General features: G+C 43.5%; 2 protein-coding genes across 2 annotated transcripts in view; both read left to right on the top strand.

The window, feature by feature from the left end:
- The first annotated feature begins 2 nt into the window (after window positions 1–2).
- Window positions 3–3390, top strand: LOC139392096 (tRNA N(3)-cytidine methyltransferase METTL6-like). Its single transcript, XM_071139817.1, has 5 exons — window positions 3–768; window positions 855–989; window positions 1080–1250; window positions 1344–1485; window positions 2339–3390. Exons 1-5 carry the CDS (start codon window positions 466–468, stop codon window positions 2491–2493), a joined length of 906 nt encoding a protein of 301 aa, XP_070995918.1. The 5' UTR covers window positions 3–465; the 3' UTR covers window positions 2494–3390.
- Window positions 3391–9883: 6493 nt separating this feature from the next.
- LOC139392082 (SH3 domain-binding protein 5-like) overlaps window positions 9884–19808 on the top strand; it is a 32071-nt gene continuing 22146 nt past the window's right edge. The window contains exons 1-3 of the mRNA XM_071139795.1: window positions 9884–10216; window positions 10844–10906; window positions 15897–16025. Of these exons, the coding sequence (XP_070995896.1) occupies window positions 10139–10216; window positions 10844–10906; window positions 15897–16025 (270 nt within the window). The 5' untranslated portion in view covers window positions 9884–10138. The remainder of the gene's footprint in view (window positions 10217–10843; window positions 10907–15896; window positions 16026–19808) is intronic.

Genomic DNA, 19808 nt, shown 5'->3' with positions numbered 1-19808 from the left:
CCAGTGCTGAAATGTCGCCGATAGGATCTGAGCACCCGAATCGGGTTTACCCCAAAATAAACACCGACAAATCAGCATATTTACTACATTAGAATTAGTAACGATGTATTATTAGCTATTAGTATAATAATACGATTTTCACTCACACGAATAAGTACAACGTTTTTACTGACTGAGATGAACAGGCCGGAATCATCGTAATCAAACACTGTTCCCACACGGATGAAGAAGACTGTATGCCACACGAGAAGTCTTAGAACATTTATGGAACATTTGCGTTCATAAAAAATGTATGTGAAAATATTTCCTGCATTTTCAATAACAGTCTATCTATCACTATAAAGTGTTAGTGCCATCCATTAACATTAGCAAGATAATTTAATGTGGATTGATGAAATAATAGATTTGAGGATGTCAAGGAAGTTCTGCTATTAGCTTCTGCCGTTAATTACAGTCGTGCAAGTTATGGCACTATCAAAGCAAGACGACACCTCCAATGTTGTACTCCCTGGAGAGGAACCCAAAGACGGGTTGCCATGTCTTACCCCACCTGTCCAAAGCAAAACATCTACTGGCAGGACTTTGAATGAGAAAGAGATGGAGAAACTGACAGGTGACCAGACTTTGGTGTCTGACTTCAAGCAGATGAAGTTGGAAAAGGAGGCACAGAAAAACTGGGACTTGTTTTACAAAAGGAACACAACAAACTTTTTCAAGGATAGGCATTGGACCACCAGAGAGTTTGAAGAACTGAAAGTGTGCCTTGAGGTAAGACAATGGCGTAGGAAGTTGTTAGGTTTCCAACTAGGGGTGCATCTCAATAAATTTCTCAATATGGTACGTTTCTCTTTCAGTTTGAAGCCCAGAAGCTGGTCCTGCTTGAAGCTGGCTGTGGGGTTGGGAACTGCATCTTCCCACTACTGGAGGAAGACCTCAACATCTTTGTCTATGCCTGTGACTTCTCACCACGAGCTGTGGAGTTTGTGAAGGTAAGAAGATGTACCACTGATGACCCAGAGCCAGTGGGACTTTTAACAAAACAACCCTGATATCCAGTGTTATTTTATCTTTGTCCTCAGCAACACTCCCTGTACTGCGCTGAGCGCTGCAGTGCGTTCCAGTGTGACCTGACTAAGGATGACCTGAGGGGTAACGTCCCAGTGGGATGTGTGGATGTGGCCACGCTCATATTCGTCCTCTCAGCCATCCACCCAGACAAGATGCAGCAGGCTCTGGACAACATTTACAGGGTGAGACAGGGCTGAGGAAAAGGATGAAACTGCAGTAAACACTTTAAACACCCTCAAAATAACTTGTGACTGAATTGACGTTCTCTGTGTCAGGTTCTGAAGCCAGGGGGCATCATTCTGTTCAGGGACTATGGCCTGTATGACCACGCCATGATGAGATTTAAGGCTGGAAACAAACTGGGAGAGAACTTCTACGTCAGACAGGATGGTACCAGGTCTTATTTCTTCTCCAAAGGTCAGTCCATTCATCTTTCCTCTCCTACATTTTCCCTCATAGTTATTTTAGCTTTTTTGTCTTTTTTTTTTTGTCTTTTCGAATTACCCACAAGCAGTAAGCAGTCGGTCTGGTCTCTTCTATGGGACTATATCTCTGTTTATACATTTTGAATCATGGTTTTTGTCTTATCTTGATTATTGTCCAGTAGTGTGGTCCAGTGCTGCAAGGAAAGACCTAGTTAAGCTGCAGCTGGCCCAGAACAGAGCGGCACGTCTTGCTCTTCATTGTAATCAGAGGGATGATATAAATACTATGCATGCCAGTCTCTCTTGGCTGAGAGTTGAGGATAGACTGACTGCATTACCTCTTCTTTTTATAAGAAATATTAATGTGTTGAAAATTCCAAATTGTTTGCATAGTCAACTTACACACAGCTCTGACACACACACTTATCCCACCAGACATTACACCAGGGGTCTTTTCATAGTCCCCAAATCCAGAACAAATTCAAGAAAACGTACAGTATTATATAGAGCCCTTATTGCATGAAACTTCCTTCCATCTCATATTGCTCAAATAAACAGCAAACCTGGTTTCAAAAAACAGATAAAGCAACACCTCACGGCACAATGCCTCTCCCCTTTTTGACATAGATAGTTTGTATGTATGCATTGATATGTAGGCTATGTGTGCCTTTTTAAAAATGTATGTAGTTCTGTCCTTGAGCTGTTCTTGTCTAATGATGTTCTGTATTATGTCATTCTGTATTATGTTTCATGTTTTGTGTGGACCCCAGGAAGAGTAGCTGCTGCTTTTGCAACAGCTAATGGGGATCCTAATAAAATACCAAATCTGAACGTCTGTGTTTCAGAGCTCCTTGCAGACCTGTTCAGAGGGGCGGGTTTCGAGAGTGTAACCAATGAGTACGTGCTACGAGAAACGGTCAATAAGAAGGAGGGGCTTTGTGTGCCCAGGGTGTTCCTTCAAAGCAAGTTCCGAAGGCCAGACCAATTACAGGGCTCCTGAAGTCCCTTTCCTCAACAAATGTTTGAAACCTTCAAAGGCACAAATGGACTGAAACCTTCATATATAAATGGACATCATTGGACAAAAGTCTACAATGCCGTATCGCTGATCAAGTGCTGCTTGTTTGATTATGCCTTTTTATTATTAGAACTCAGTGGTGGAAAAAGTACCCAATTGTCATACATGAGTAAAAGTAAAGTAAAGTTTTTTTTTTAAATAGTATAATCAAAAGTAAATGTAATTACTAAAATATACTTAAGTATCAAAAGTAAAAGTAAATGCTATACATAATTTTAAATTCCTTATATTAAGCAAACCAGAAAGCACAATTAGTTTTATTTACTGATAGTCGGGCACACTCCAACACAGACATAATTTACAAACAAAGTATTTGTGGTTAGTGAAGTCTGCCAGATCAGAGGCAGTAGTGATGACTGCGCGTTTTTTTGATAAGTACGTACATTTTACAATTTTCCTATCATGCTAAGCATTCAAAATATAACGAGTACTTTTGATTGTCAGGGAAAATGGGAGTCAAAAGTTTTTTTAAATCTTTAGGAATGTAGTGAAGTAAAAGTTGTAAAAAATATAAATGATAAAGTACAAATACCCCCAAAAAACTGCTTAAGTAGTACTTCAACGTATTTTTACTTAATTACTTTATGATTACCAATGATAAAACTGTATATGATGGATAATTTCTTAGAGAGAATGGTTTGTTTGTGTAGTTTCAGAGTTGTTAAAGTTCCAATACTATTTTTTGCTGCCAACTTTTCCAATCATGTAATACATTTTCTTTACCACAAGGGGGCAACAAAATCTGTATAAAAAAAAAATCTAACATCAAGTGCTCCTTGGTTAGTCAAAATAAATATTCATATATTTTATCCTGCTCAATTTGTTGAATGTTTCCAGTTGATCATGTTTACCTAGCATTCATACACAATGTGCATAGTTGGCAAACCCATGTTGACTTCTAAAAATGTAAAAGTGATGATTTAATGTAGATGTCATGCACCTACTAATCTCTCGTGGACAGATGCATGTAACATATCTGACACAATTATGCTAGATTTGAGTTCTTGGTGTCTGAGATTATGCACCTTAATGATTTTAAGTGGGCAGGATTTGTTTTAGTGCAACAGTAACAGATCCTGATATTTTAAAATTGAAAATACCTCTGATTTTATGTCTTTAGGCACTGAACAACAAGCATTTGGATTAGTTTTTGAGACCACCTCTTCTTTTTCTGCTTTCTCCCCCCTCCAAATCCACCCATCTGTGACACCACAAAGTGACCCCTGGCCCTGTAGTAGGGTGAGTCAACAGCAAGAAGCTGAAATTGTTAATCACATGTAACCTTTTCAAAGACCTTACAGGTGTGTGTGTGTGTGTGTGTGTGTGTAGGTTTTTTGTGTGTATTTTTTCATGTGGAACTGACCCCACCACGCGTTTGCCCTTTCCAACAGTAGACTGGGTCTGTGTGGGTTTGTGCCATGTCACCTTTGGGAGATGAGACAAGTGTCACTCCTCACATCACCAGGAACGGGAGGGCAGCTGTATCCACAGCACACGAGGAGTCTGACATTCAGGGAAATGCCACAACCCCACCAGACACTTGGGGCTCAAAGGCCAGCTCCCTTCTAGCTTTTTATAGCCAATTCTGGGTTTACTGATACAAAGCACTGCTGTTTAAAATGGGTCTGACCATCATTTCAACATCCCAGAACCAAAGTCTTGCATCTACTTTGTTTATTTAACCTGGCAAGTCAGTTAAGAATAAATTATCATTTACAATGACAGCCTACCCCGGCCATTTACAATGACAGCCTACCCCGGCCATTTACAATGACAGCCTACCCCGGCCATTACAATGACAGCCTACCCCGGCCAAACCCAATTGTGCGCCGCCCTATGGGACTCCCAATCACAGCCGGATGTGATTCAGCCTGGATTCGAACCAGGGACTGTAGTGACACCTCTTGCACTGAGATGCAGTGCAAGACCGCTGCGCCACTCAGGAGCCCATTTTAACATCTGTCCACAGACCGCTGCGCCACTCAGGAGCCCATTTTAACATCTGTCCACAAGAGATTAGTCTGAGAAAGGCTTTGCACAGTTTCACTGACATTCATCTCTGACAGAGATCTATCATTTCTTTAGAAATTGGGTTGATTTATAGATCAGATAATCAGTGCAGCTCCCAGGTCAGACCGACCCTACCCACTGAGTACAGAACTCAATTCAACGTCTATTCCACCTTGGTTCCACGTAATTTCATTGAAACGATGTGGAAATAACATTTATTCAACCAGTGTGTGCCCAGTGGATAGTGAATAAGCACAGTACCCGCCATTTCCATATCCCGTCAATAGGAAGTCTATAGCAACACAATGAGTCGTTGAGGGAGTACACAGGGGCTCCCAGTCCTATTCAAGGTCCCCATCATCACTCATCACCTGTCACCATTATAACGTTCGTGACACAGGTACACACCCTGATCCGTCCTGTACACACACACACACACACACACACACATAAACAGTCTTTCTATCGCGTGACAAGGGGTCTTACTGATGGTTCAGGGGAATCATTATTGTGAGTCTCTACCCCCAATAATGTTCTCTTAATGTAACCCAGTCCACATTCATTCACTGCTATAACACTTGGCACTTTTCCCCTAAACATTTACAGCACTGTGGTCCTTATCAGCTTCTTAGGATCCTTTGTATATGAAGATGCTATAGATGCACCTGGAATGTTTTGTGAGGTGGAGCCCCCACGAGTGTGACGTTGCATAAGAGGAATGTGATAGGAGGGATTGCAGGGTATGATTTCATATTTCTCGCCCCCTCTCTTTTTCACTCTCTTAGTCAATTGGGCAGAATGTTCCTTGTGTCTCAGAGATAAAATATAGTACATATCTCTATCCTCAATGTTCTGAACGTTCCGCCCTACTCAACGGGACCATGCCAACATCCGCCGCTCTTATATTGCTGTCTTTTCCTTTATAGAGAGGGCACTTCCTGTAGAAACACAGGCTCAGGCTGAGGTCAGCTCTGCTCCACAAAGTGGAAGAGAGCATTGAAGAGGTCTTCTAGTACTCTATATCTGGAGGGGTTTGACATATCCTGTTATTCAGATGAATTCCTTTGGGTGGACAGAACATGCTGACTGCTGTAGATGACCTTGTGCTTTTGATAGTAGTTACGGTGATGTAAAGTGGGAAGCTGTACGCTTGTGAGATAAGGCTAGTACACTGTTCCCTGTATAATTACCGTGGAAGGGATCCCTTCCTTAATGATATTGATTTAAGTTTAAAATATATATATATATACACTGCTCAAAAAAATAAAGGGAACACTAAAATATCACATCCTAGATCTGAATGAATGAAATATTCTTATTAAATACTTTTTTCTTTACATAGTTGAATGTGCTGACAACAAAATCACACAAAAATGATCAATGGAAATCAAATTTATCAACCCATGGAGGTCTGGATTTGGAGTCACACTCAAAATTAAAGTGGAAAACCACACTACAGGCTGATCCAACTTTGATGTAATGTCCTTAAAACAAGTGAAAATGAGGCTCAGTAGTGTGTGTGGCCTCCACGTGCCTGTATGACCTCCCTACAACGCCTGGGCATGCTCCTGATGAGGTGGCGGATGGTCTCCGGAGGGATCTCCTCCCAGACCTGGACTAAAACATCCGCCAACTCCTGGACAGTCTGTGGTGCAACGTGGCGTTGGTGGATGGAGCGAGACATGATGTCCCAGATGTGCTCAATTGGATTCAGGTCTGGGGAACGGGCGGGCCAGTCCATAGCATCAATGCCTTCCTCTTGCAGGAACTGCTGACACACTCCAGCCGCATGAGGTCTAGCATTGTCTTGAATTAGGAGGAACCCAGGGCCAACCGCACCAGCATATGGTCTCACAAGGGGTCTGAGGATCTCATCTTGGTACCTAATGGCAGTCAGGCTACCTCTGGTGAGCACATGGAGGGCTGTGCGGCCCCCCAAAGAAATGCCACCCCACACCATGACTGACCCACCGCCAAACCGGTCATGCTGGAGGATGTTGCAGGCAGCAGAACGTTCTCCACAGCGTCTCCAGACTCTGTCACGTCTGTCACATGTGCTCAGTGTGAACCTGCCTTCATCTGTGAAGAGCACAGGGTGCCAGTGGCGAATTTGCCAATCTTGGTGTTCTCTGGCAAATGCCAAACATCCTGCACGGTGTTGGGCTGTAAGCACAACCCCCCCCCCTGTGGACATCGGGCCCTCATACCACCCTCATGGAGTCTGTTTCTGACCGTTTGAGCAGACACATGCACATTTGTGGCCTGCTGGAGGTCATTTTGCAGGGCTCTGGCAGTGCCCCTCCTGCTCCTCCTTGCACAAAGGTAAAGGTAGCGGTCCTGCTGCTGGGTTGTTGCCCTCCTACGGCCTCCTCCACGTCTCCTGATGTACTGGCCTGTCTCCTGGTAGCGCCTCCATGCTCTGGACACTATGCTGACAGACACAGCAAACCTTCTTGCCACATCTTGCATTGATGTGCCATCCTGAATGAGCTGCACTACCTGAGCCACTTGTGTGGGTTGTAGACTCCGTCTCATGCTACCACTAGAGTGAAAGCACCACCAGCATTCAAAAGTGACCAAAACATCAGCCAGGTAGCATAGGAACTGAGAAGTGGTCTGTGGTTACCACCTGCAGAACCACTCCTTTATTGGGGGTCTTACTAATTGCCTATAATTTCCACCCGTTGTCTATTCCATTTGGAGAACAGCATGTGAAATGTATTGTCAATCAGTGTTGCTTCCTAAGTGGACAGTTTGATTTCCCAGAAGTGTGATTGACTTGGAGTTACATTGTGTTGTTTAAGTGTTCGCTTTATTTTTTTGAGCAGTGTATGTTCACAGTCCTACATGTGGCATTTTGGGGCATATGGTTTAGATAAGTATTGGAGAAACACAATCCTGATTTCACATTGGTTCTTGATATACTGCATACTCCCACTCCCCGCCTGATCACTGCCATCCTACTGGGCTGTATACAATATATGTGATCCTCCTAAATGAGGCATGTTATTCTCTGTCGGTGAATGGGTAGCGGATGTATTCCAAGACGGCTTTCCAAACGGGACACGACCCAATCAGATTGGAGCGCTGTGGGAAAAGTCATTGAGGTTTTCCTGACTGGTTGATCTGCTTCCTCCCGTCGTCGTGTCTCGTTGTTAACACTGTCGGTGAACTGGAGTTCTAACAGGCCCGCTCTAGCTGCTCTGTCCGATGGCTTTAAGGTGAGCAGCCAGACAGTCTGAGTTACATAACTGTCAAAACAATCACCCCCCTTCAATCTGCCCGTCTGCTTGCCAGCCATCCTCTGCTTCTCTCTTTTCCCCTCTGATGGGCATGGGGAATGAAAACAAGGGTGTCTGGATGTGGGTATGACAGAGGGAGAGAAAAAGAGAGAGCGAAAGAAGGAGCAAGTAAGCACCTGTGTTTGTGTTGACTGTATCTGTGTGAATACAGGTCCAAGAGGTGTGTGTTTGTGTTGACTGTACCTGTGTGAATACAGGTCCAAGAGGTGTGTGTTTGTGTTGACTGTACCTGTGTGAATACAGGTCCAAGAGGTGTGTGTTTGTGTTGACTGTACCTGTGTGAATACAGGTTCAAGAGGTGTGTGTTTGTGTTGACTGTACCTATGTGAATACAGGTCCAAGTGGTGTGTGTTTGTGTTGACTGTACCTGTGTGAATACAGGTCCAAGTGGTTTGTGTTGACTGTACCTGTGTGAATACAGGTCCAAGTGGTGTGTGTTTGTGTTGACTGTACCTGTGTGAATACAGGTCCAAGAGGTGTGTGTTTGTGTTGACTGTACCTGTGTGAATACAGGTCCAAGAGGTGTGTGTTTCTGTTGACTGTACCTGTGTGAATACAGGTCCAATAGGTGTGTGTTTGTGTTGACTGTACCTGTGTGAATACAGGTCCAAGTGGTGTGTGTTTGTGTTGACTGTACCTGTGTGAATACAGGTCCAAGAGGTGTGTGTTTGTGTTGACTGTACCTGTGTGAATACAGGTCCAAGAGGTGTGTGTGTCTGTTGACTGTACCTGTGTGAATACAGGTCCAAGAGGTGTGTGTGTCTGTTGACTGTACCTGTGTGAATACAGGTCCAAGTGGTGTGTGTTTGTGTTGACTGTACCTGTGTGAATACAGGTCCAAGTGGTGTGTGTTTGTGTTGACTGTACCTGTGTGAATACAGGTCCAAGAAGTGTGTGTTTGTATGTGTGGGAGAAAAAGAGGGTGTAATACCTGGATGTAGTCCCACACTGCAGAGATGCTATCCTCCTGTCCTAGCTATGGGAACAGCCCTAAAGGCATGTCCGTGTCTGAGTACCCTGTACTTACGTACTGTAGCTCACCTTACTATCCACGGCTGTCTAATCACGCACAGCAGCACTGATAAGGACCTCTTATATTCTGAGGTTAATGAACAAAATGGGCTGTTGAGCAGAACTGTGTCAGGATAAGGGTCCTTCACTGATGATGTGAATGGGTGCTATTTGCCTATCCAACCATATTAAGTATATCTGGGTCACATGGTGTCTGAATCAGGATGGGACAAACACAGATAACAAGACGTGAACCTAATGGAAGATTAGATTGTATGGGCTCAATAACATTGATAGGTCTGTCCTGTCATCATAGTGCACTGCAGTAAAATAACTGGAAATCCAGCATTCTAATGGTAGTTGAATGATAACCACGCCTTATGTTCTAATGTCAAGCAATTGCACTGATAGGTGTCATTCAAAGCCTCTATCACTTCACAAACTCTTTATAACATTACCAGCTACACATTACATTGACATACTGGGCATTCCATTACCTTAGATTGAGAGAAAGTGAGAATTAAAAAGATGTAGGTCAAACATGTCCATGAAGAAAGGGGACAGTTCCACTCAGATGTACAACATCCCAGATGAGTCCTGTCTAACATGATTGGTGAGTATAATATAGAATATAGGATGAAGAGAGTATATGGTATTTTGGAGTTGGCTAATACAAAGAGGGTATCTGGTTGGGTATGGCTAACTGGTCTATGTGGAATGTAGGGGCAATGAATATCTAAGGGTATTCATTAAATACCAATTTCATTCATTATTATCTGAAATCTGTAACATTCTATTTTGGGAAGAAATATATATTAAATACATTTATAAAAAGGTATTGAGTTTCCCAAATTGTATATTCAGCATGTTATAACTGTTTTACCACACAGTAAGTCGTCTCTGATGGTACATAAATGCATCGGTTTGGACAGCAGAAGGGGCGTAACGTTACGCTGTAGATAAAAGTCATTTCATCATCACTTCCTCAGTGGCTCGGTATTGGACGCAGACAGAGTGCTGCTATGTCAATTGACATACAAGACGATTATCACTCTTTTGTCGTTCAATGACCTGTATAGCGCTTTGATATAGATATAAATATTTCAAACGTCGTTTTTATCATCGCTAACGTTGCAGTGTGATTGGGCGTGTTCGTGAAACTCCTGTCACGCGGTTAGAGCGTCTCTTGGAAATTGGCTTTGTTCGCTCCGACAGCACACAGTCAGTCTGCGTGATCATCCAGAATGGACCATTTGGAGAAGGAAAATAGGTCTGACGAAGATTCGGAATACGAAGAAGAGGAGGTGGACCCTAGAATTCAGGTACGTTATAATAACAATTGCTCTTTGTTTCAATTGAGACTAACTAATTCATTCATTTAACTGCATTTGATACATCCACTATTCAGTGCACATCTTAAGAGTATGTATTATCCCTGGCAGAAAGTCTTATCTGATTTTAAAAAATAAAATTAAAAAAATGTAAGAGTTTTGAATGTATTGATTTATCAAGAGTGTCTGTCTACCTTGAACAAAAGGTCAGTATTGTACCTGACTTAGTTGCGATGTAGGCCTACTGGTTATGTTTATGATTGTCTATGTTTTAGCCAAACTTGTTTTTGATTTAATGGAATGCATGGGAGTAAAGGCCTGTGGGAGTAAAGGCCTGACACTCAAATAGCATGTTCATCTGAATATACCCTCTGCTGTGTATTAGGCTATTCATTGGTTGAAAAATAACATAAAAGCTATGTGCATTTAATATATCCATAAATCAAGATAGTAGCTGATTCTTGTGTTCGTTCAAACCATCACTCTGGCTAACTTCTATTGTCCAGTCTAGTATTTCAGCCTAGTGTAACACATTCCAGATGTTGCAGACTTCCCAGATACTGTACATTCCTTTCTCTTGGTGTTGCTCAATATTGTCCTATGCTCTCTTTCTTACAGGGAGAACTGGAGAAACTCAACCAGTCCACAGATGACATCAACAGATGTGAGACACAACTGGAGGTAAGACCGTACACACACACACTTTCAAGTTTAACATACATTTTCCCTCCAAAGTGCACCACATGGCTGACACTGATTAACAATTACAAGGTGACCCCCTATCAAAGAATTCCTTTCGACCATTAGACATTGACCTCTGTATATGAAAGATGATTCGTTCTGGTCATTGAGGTGGTTTATGTTGCAGAATGATGATCTTTGGATGCTGTTAAATGTCAGTAAAATAGTAGCACACAGCTCTGTCAGTCATATACCGTTTTGGACCTGTATTACAGTAGAACGTCTCTTTAGGACATCCGTTTGGGTCAAAGGCATTCAGTCTATAAAATACCTGTCATTTCTAATGTTACTGGATCCTCACCGCCTTGATCAGCATAAAGCTTAAAGAACTTGTACAATGTTTCCATTGATCTTGAGGTTCAATGAGTTCTTGTCGAATGCTTAGTTGTTTTTCGAGTTCAGATATACCCCCATTGTGGTGTTGTTGTTGAGTCAGCGGATCATGGTCAAATCTGTTTGTGTAGACCCAGTTTGATGTGGTCTCAATGCAAAGCTGTCTGCCGTTGGAGTAAACGGTGCACCAATCGGTGCTTCGGTGAAGCGTGTCTATTTGACATGGACTTGAGTCCTTACCAATGGCTCCTCCGATCTGTAAACGAAATTAATGTCTCAAAATAACAGATTTTTAAAAAACACACGAAAACACAAACAAGATAATATCCAGTATGTTTCTTTTCTGAGAGAGCAAGGAATAATGTCCAACTTTTTTAATGCATTTGACTTCAAAGGGGATAACACACAGATGTACTGATTCACCATTTCTCAAGTACATACCCGAGGGAAGTAGGGGTGCTGAGGGTGCCGCAGCCCCCCCTAAAAAAATCACAACATATGAAAGGAAGAAATGTTAACTACTGCTCAGTGCAGATTTGGCAGAGCTTCTGGGGTTGATGGAGTGATGAGGATCGCCAGCAGCAGAGCCCAGTGGATGTAGGCCTGTCATCATGCCCTGGTAATGGACTATTGGCTGTAGGGTTTGTATTGATCATGTTAAGGAGCACGTGTGACTGCTTTTGTTGACAAGGGGAAAAGCAGAACAATGACTAGAGTTCCATAACATCTGAGAATATTTTGTTGAATTCAGAGGCCTTTCATTAATATCAGTATCACCATCCAAGTGGAAAAATATGTATCTGGGTAAAGGGCAATACAAATGGTTTGGATTGAATTCAGATATTTGTAGGTTTACGACTGTGTGTTTGACATGGTGTTCAGTGTATGAGGAGGCTGTGACAGAGGAGATGAAATGCGTCACAAAAGCAAAGCTCTGCTCGACCCTGAGGTGTGAGAGAGAGAGACTGCACTGTAACCTCTGAGGTGTGAGGGACAGAGAGACTGCACTGTACTGTAACCTCTGAGGTGTGAGGGACAGAGAGACTGCACTGTAACGTCTGAGGTGTGAGGGACAGAGAGACTGCACTGTACTGTAACCTCTGAGGTGTGAGAGACAGAGAGACTGTACTGTAACCTCTGAGGTGTGAGAGACAGAGAGACTGCACTGTAACCTCTGAGGTGTGAGGGACGGAGAGACTGCACTGTAACGTCTGAGGTGTGAGGGACAGAGAGGCTGCACTCTACTGTAACCTCTGAGGTGTGAGAGACAGAGAGACTGTACTGTAACCTCTGAGGTGTGAGAGACAGAGACTGCACTGTACTGTAACATCTGAGGTGTGAGAGACTGTACTGTAACCTCTGAGGTGTGAGGGACAGAGAGACTGCACTGTACTGTAACCTCTGAAGTGTGAGAGACAGAGAGACTGCACTGTAACCTCTGAGGTGTGAGAGACAGAGAGACTGTACTGTAACCTCTGAGGTGTGAGGGACAGAGAGACTGCACTGTACTGTAACCTCTGAGGTGTGAGAGACAGAGAGACTGCACTGTAACCTCTGAGGTGTGAGAGAGAGAGACTGCACTGTAACCTCTGAGGTGTGAGGGACAGAGAGACTGCACTGTACTGTAACCTCTGAGGTGTGAGGGACAGAGAGGCTGCACTGTAACGTCTGAGGTGTGAGGGACAGAGAGACTGCACTGTACTGTAACCTCTGAGGTGTGAGAGACAGAGAGACTGTACTGTAACCTCTGAGGTGTGAGAGACAGAGAGACTGCACTGTAACCTCTGAGGTGTGAGGGACAGAGAGACTGCACTGTAACCTCTGAGGTGTGAGAGACAGAGACTGCACTGTACTGTAACATCTGAGGTGTGAGAGACTGTACTGTAACCTCTGAGGTGTGAGAGACAGAGAGACTGCACTGTAACCTCTGAGGTGTGAGGGACAGAGAGACTGCACTGTAACCTCTGAGGTGTGAGAGACAGAGACTGCACTGTACTGTAACATCTGAGGTGTGAGAGACTGTACTGTAACCTCTGAGGTGTGAGGGACAGAGAGACTGCACTGTACTGTAACCTCTGAAGTGTGAGAGACAGAGAGACTGCACTGTAACCTCTGAGGTGTGAGAGACAGAGAGACTGTACTGTAACCTCTGAGGTGTGAGGGACAGAGAGACTGCACTGTACTGTAACCTCTGAAGTGTGAGAGACAGAGAGACTGCACTGTAACCTCTGAGGTGTGAGAGACAGAGAGACTGCACTGTAACCTCTGAGGTGTGAGGGACAGAGAGACTGCACTGTAACCTTTGAGGTGTGAGGGACAGAGAGACTGTACTGTAACCTCTGAGGTGTGAGGGACAGAGAGACTGTACTGTAACCTCTGAGGTGTGAGGGACAGAGAGACTGCACTGTAACCTCTGAGGTGTGAGGGACAGAGAGACTGTACTGTAACCTCTGAGGTGTGAGAGACAGAGAGACTGCACTGTAACCTCTGAGGTGTGAGGGACAGAGAGACTGCACTGTAACCTCTGAGGTGTGAGGGACAGAGAGACTGTACTGTAACCTCTGAGGTGTGAGAGACAGAGAGACTGTACTGTAACCTCTGAGGTGTGAGAGACAGAGAGACTGTACTGTAACCTCTGAGGTGTGAGAGACTGTACTGTAACCTCTGAGGTGTGAGGGACAGAGAGACTGCACTGTACTGTAACCTCTGAAGTGTGAGAGACAGAGAGACTGCACTGTAACCTCTGAGGTGTGAGAGACAGAGAGACTGTACTGTAACCTCTGAGGTGTGAGGGACAGAGAGACTGCACTGTACTGTAACCTCTGAGGTGTGAGAGACAGAGAGACTGCACTGTAACCTCTGAGGTGTGAGGGACAGAGAGACTGCACTGTAACCTCTGAGGTGTGAGGGACAGAGAGACTGTACTGTAACCTCTGAGGTGTGAGAGACAGAGAGACTGTACTGTAACCTCTGAGGTGTGAGAGACAGATAGACTGTACTGTAACCTCTGAGGTGTGAGGGACAGAGAGACTGCACTGTAACCTCTGAGGTGTGAGGGACAGAGAGACTGTACTGTAACCTCTGAGGTGTGAGGGACAGAGAGACTGTACTATAACCTCTGAGGTGTGAGGGACAGAGAGACTGCACTGTAACCACTGAGGTGTGAGGGACAGAGAGACTGTACTGTAACCTCTGAGGTGTGAGGGACAGAGAGACTGTACTGTAACCACTGAGGTGTGAGGGACAGAGAGACTGCACTGTAACCTCTGCTGTATCAGCTAGAGGAGGAAAAGAGGGAGATGGTGGAAATGAGAACAGAAAAAAGGGATGGATTAGAGTGGGGGAGGAAATGCATTATGAGGAGAGATGGAGAAAGGGGGGACCCATCCTCTGAATTTTCTCTATTGAGCAAATGGCAAACAGCGGTGGTGGAGCCATCTCTGTATTTGGTTCCTTGATCTGCATACACACTGAATGGGAAGGAGGCTAGGTTTAGGGGCTAGGGTTCAGGGGCTAGGGTTCAGGGGCTAGGGTTCAGGGGCTAGGGTTCAGGGGCTAGGGTTCAGGGGCTAGGGTTTATGGGCTAGGGTTTAGGGGCTAGGGTTCAGGGGCTATGGTGTGTGTCCTCAGATGCCAGCTTGTTGCAGGATGACTGATGATGTCACAGGAAGTGTGTGTCCCTGCCCTGTTCTCACAATTGGCCTTCCATCCATCAGATTTGAACCGGTAACAGGAAGGATATCTTGGTCCAGAACACTGGTGCAGATTTATTTATTGTCTCTTTACATAAAATCCCATGGTCAGATTGAACCTTTCAAAGAATTGAAAACAATCCAATAAACTTATTGCATAAGTCCAATATATTTTTTCCAAACTGACATCTCCAGGAATCTGTTTTCATGCTTGTTTTTGTTTTCTGTCCACCATCATGTCTCCTCCTGTACGTCACACTTGACCCCACTTGCTTGTTCTCAGAAAAATCTCCTCTGCCTTATCTAAAATGGTTTCAAGGCAAATTAATGTTTGGGATTAGATGAGGTTTGATATGATTGAATGGAGGCCTGTTATTGGCTTCATCAGCCTGCTTAGCTGGGGCTTTTACATCTGACCACCATGACCGATGAATAAACATTAACAGTAGCTGATGGTGTGTTGCATAAAAGGCTATTTCCTATGATCATTTCCATATGGCCATTTAGTTGTTAATTACCTGTGCTTCTGTCTGGAGGTTACATTGACATAGCTGCCCCTGTTAACTTGATCAAAGACTAATGCACTTTTAGGACACTGGCCTTTTCAATTCTTATAATCGAAGGAGGGAGAGCCCCGACTCGTACGTCAAAATGAATTGAATTACCTTAAGAGTCTGAATGAATACTCTGGTTTTGTGAAATCCTGCTGCGGCTAACTTAATATTTGCTGTCAAGTGTTAACTCCGGTTGGTTAAACGGTTAAGAACAAGGACGTAATGATGTCATCGCCTAAACATTGAGATGACTGTTGAGTCTTCTATGACCTTTGTGAACATTCATAGCAAGCAAAGGATTGGAAGTTCGCTACAGTCCTAGTTAACCTTTTCTCCCTGTTTCCTCTCCAGGATGCCAGGCAGAAGTTCCGCTCGGTGCTGGTTGAGGCCACGGTGAAGCTGGATGAGCTGGTCAAGAAGATTGGGAAGGCGGTGGAGGAATCCAAACCCTACTGGGAGGCCCGGAGAGTGGCCAGACAGGTGGGACACCACTGGGTGAACAGGGGGACTACGGGCCGGGGGTCTCGGCTCAAATTGACCCGTAGAAACAGTCCAAAATCTTTTATTTATCGGAAATGCTTTATTTGCCTAGTTTGCATTCTATTTGCCTAGTTTGCATTCTATTTGCCTAGTTTGCATTCTATTTGCCTAGTTTGCATTCTATTTGCCTAGTTTGCATTCTATTTGCCTAGTTTATTTGGGATTCATTAAAACCAGCACATACTATTTGATACCAGGTTGACTACACATCATTTCTAAATGCTCAGCAAAAATCACATTGAACACCAAATGGGCTGGACTATTAAATGAAGTGTTACCTATTTACCTAGCTTGACTTGCTTTGACAAGTGAATGGCCTGCAGGGTTTTGCCCTCATTTGTCTAATTGCCCCTCAATACACGGTAACAATGAGTGATGGCTCTAACAACAATGACATCACTAAGTGTTAAAGCCCCGGCTGCTTAATGAGGGGGGGCTCTGTGTGAAGCTGTGATCTTGGTTCCCTAATCTGCAAAGCCATAGTTATTGTTAGAGGGGAGCTGCTGCCACCTGCTCATCTGGATGATAGAGCCCTGCAGCTGGAAACAGTCAGAGAGGAATCACCAGGACCAAACCAGACGTGAAAAGGCTTTGTCCCCTCTGGTGTTCTTAGCTCTGCTTTGGGCATTGTGTTCCTCTCATTCAGACAACCTCTACAGTGCCTTGCGAAAGTATTCGGCCCCCTTGAACTTTGCGACCTTTTGCCACATTTCAGGCTTCAAACATAAAGATATAAAACTGTATTTTTTTTGGAAGAATCAACAACAAGTGGGACACAATCATGAAGTGGAACGACATTTATTGGATATTTCAAACTTTTTTAACAAATCAAAAACTGAAAAATTGGGCGTGCAAAATTATTCAGCCCCCTTAAGTTAATACTTTGTAGCGCCACCTTTTGCTGCGATTACAGCTGTAAGTCGCTTGGGGTATGTCTCTATCAGTTTTGCACATCGAGAGACTGACATTTTTTCCCATTCCTCCTTGCAAAACAGCTCGAGCTCAGTGAGGTTGGATGGAGAGCATTTGTGAACAGCAGTTTTCAGTTCTTTCCACAGATTCTCGATTGGATTCAGGTCTGGACTTTGACTTGGCCATTCTAACACCTGGATATGTTTATTTTTGAACCATTCCATTGTAAATTTTGCTTTATGTTTTGGATCATTGTCTTGTTGGAAGACAAATCTCCGTCCCAGTCTCAGGTCTTTTGCAGACTCCATCAGGTTTTCTTCCAGAATGGTCCTGTATTTGGCTCCATCCATCTTCCCATCAATTTTAACCATCTTCCCTGTCCCTGCTGAAGAAAAGCAGGCCCAAACCATGATGCTGCCACCACCATGTTTGACAGTGGGTATGGTGTGTTCAGGGTGATGAGCTGTGTTGCTTTTATGCCAAACATAACGTTTTGCATTGTTGCCAAAAAGTTCAATTTTGGTTTCATCTGACCAGAGCACCTTCTTCCACATGTTTGGTGTGTCTCCCAGGTGGCTTGTGGCAAACTTTAACCGACACTTTTTATGGATATCTTTAAGAAATGTCTTTCTTCTTGCCACTCTTCCATAAAGGCCAGATTTGTGCAATATACGACTGATTGTTGTCCTATGGACAGAGTCTCCCACCTCAGCTGTAGATCTCTGCAGTTCATCCAGAGTGATCATGGGCCTCTTGGCTGCATCTCTGATCAGTCTTCTCCTTGTATGAGCTGAAAGTTTAGAGGGACGGCCAGGTCTTGGTAGATTTGCAGTGGTCTGATACTCCTTCCATTTCAATATTATCGCTTGCACAGTGCTCCTTGGGATGTTTAAAGCTTGGGAAATATTTTTGTATCCAAATCCGTCTTTAAACTTCTTCACAACAGTATCTCGGACCTGCCTGGTGTGTTCCTTGTTCTTCATGATGCTCTCTGCGCTTTTAACGGACCTCTGAGACTATCACAGTGCAGGTGCATTTATACGGAGACTTGATTACACACAGGTGGATTGTATTTATCATCATTAGTCATTTAGGTCAACATTGGATCATTCAGAGATCCTCACTGAACTTCTGGAGAGAGTTTGCTGCACTGAAAGTAAAGGGGCTGAATAATTTTGCACGCCCAATTTTTCAGTTTTTGATTTGTTAAAAAAGTTTGAAATATCCAATAAATGTCGTTCCACTTCATGATTGTGTCCCACTTGTTGTTGATTCTTCACAAAAAAATAGAGTTTTATATCTTTATGTTTGAAGCCTGAAATGTGGCAAAAGGTCGCAAAGTTCAAGGGGGCCGAATACTTTCGCAAGGCACTGTATATGGCTTCTTAATGAGAAGGCACCTTTTTGTGGTTGTGATTTATGTTAATGCCCCTGACAACACAAATTAAGTTTCCTTATGGAAAAAGGAAGTTACTCTAAGTTTGAGGATATTGGATTGTATGAGTTCCTCTGTCTACCTTTCGCACATCTACTCAGGTGCACAACCCCCCCACATTGAAATATAATTTTTGTCCCCCAGCAGTTTTATCATATCATTTTATCAATAAAATGCAAATTAATTACTTAAAAATCCTACAATGTGACTTTCTGGATTTTTGTTTTAAATTCCGTCTCTCACAGTTGAAGTGTACCTATGATAAAAATTACAGACCTCTACATGCTTTGTAAGTAGGAAAACCTGCAAAATCGGCAGTGTGTCAAATACTTGTTCTCACCACTGTAGCTGGCAAGTTAACAGCTGTTTGATTTAAGACTTAAAAATAAAAAAAATATTTGTAGTGCTGAGCTAGTAGTGTAACTGACATGTAACGTTAGCTAATTCTCGTCTGAAGAGAATGAACTAGCTAGCTAGTAGCTACCACAGCCAGTTCAGCTTTAGCCTCTAGCTATCTGTCAGGGAGCAGCATCTAACTGCTTTAGTGTGTATGGAAATGTTTTGTAGCCCTATTGTCCCGTTTCAACAGAAGTAAATTAACTTGGCTAGTTTTCGCCAGTTGATGTCCCATTAGAGCTAGCCAAAAGTTGGCTAAGGTTAGCTAGCTAGATCACTAACTTTAGCTATTATTTTTTGCCTCAATCACACTAGACCTGAATCAATAAACCCAGGGGCCAAACGATTGAAGACCGATATTCATCTGAGCAGGATCAGATGGTGACAGGGGTCTCAGCAGGGTCAGTCAAATAGGGAAGACCAGTCTGTGACGGCGCTGAGGTGAACTTTTGCAAAACCAACACTTTATCTCTCTGTGCAGCAAACACTGGACAAGCCAGAAGCTTCAAAGATGTATACAATTTTAAGGCAGTCTGACTGACAACCCTCTAAAGTTGATTTCCAAACTGTATCAAGGGTTTATAGAGGCTTTTCCTGATGACACAAAACATGGCCAAAAAAAATGTGACGAAGACCTGGGAGACACTACTGATGATGGATACCGATATGTTTGAATGCCCAGTCATGTTCATATAATCTCAGACATAAATGACTGCAGTTTAAGACCATCCATAGAGCGTCATCTATGCCAGTAAAACTGAATATCTTGCACTCAGAAATGTAGTTCCTCTGCTGGTGGTGTAAAATCCGAAAGGGGACGTATTTGCATATGTTATGATCTTGGGGCTGAGTTCAGGAAAATAGTATGTTCTTTTATCTCAGCATGTCTACAGATTCTCCCTTCCCGCTGTTTTTATTTGCTTGGAAATGTTGATACTGGAGACAGTTATCTGAAGAAACTATGTAACCTAGCATTTATA

The sequence above is a fragment of the Oncorhynchus clarkii genome, chromosome 3 (genome assembly GCF_045791955.1).
Source record: "Oncorhynchus clarkii lewisi isolate Uvic-CL-2024 chromosome 3, UVic_Ocla_1.0, whole genome shotgun sequence".
In the NCBI taxonomy this organism is placed as follows: Eukaryota; Metazoa; Chordata; class Actinopteri; order Salmoniformes; family Salmonidae; genus Oncorhynchus; species Oncorhynchus clarkii.
This window is presented reverse-complemented; position numbering and strand designations above follow the sequence as displayed.

What these genes read in the sequence shown, in the direction of transcription:
- LOC139392096 (XM_071139817.1), top strand. Translation starts at nt 466, where the DNA reads ATGGCACTATCAAAGCAAGACGACACCTCCAATGTTGTACTCCCTGGA. An exon ending in GAGCTGTGGAGTTTGTGAAG is followed by an intron (nt 990 to 1,079) that starts GTAAGAAGATGT and finishes CTTTGTCCTCAG; the next exon opens with CAACACTCCCTGTACTGCGC. An exon ending in GTCTTATTTCTTCTCCAAAG is followed by an intron (nt 1,486 to 2,338) that starts GTCAGTCCATTC and finishes TCTGTGTTTCAG; the next exon opens with AGCTCCTTGCAGACCTGTTC.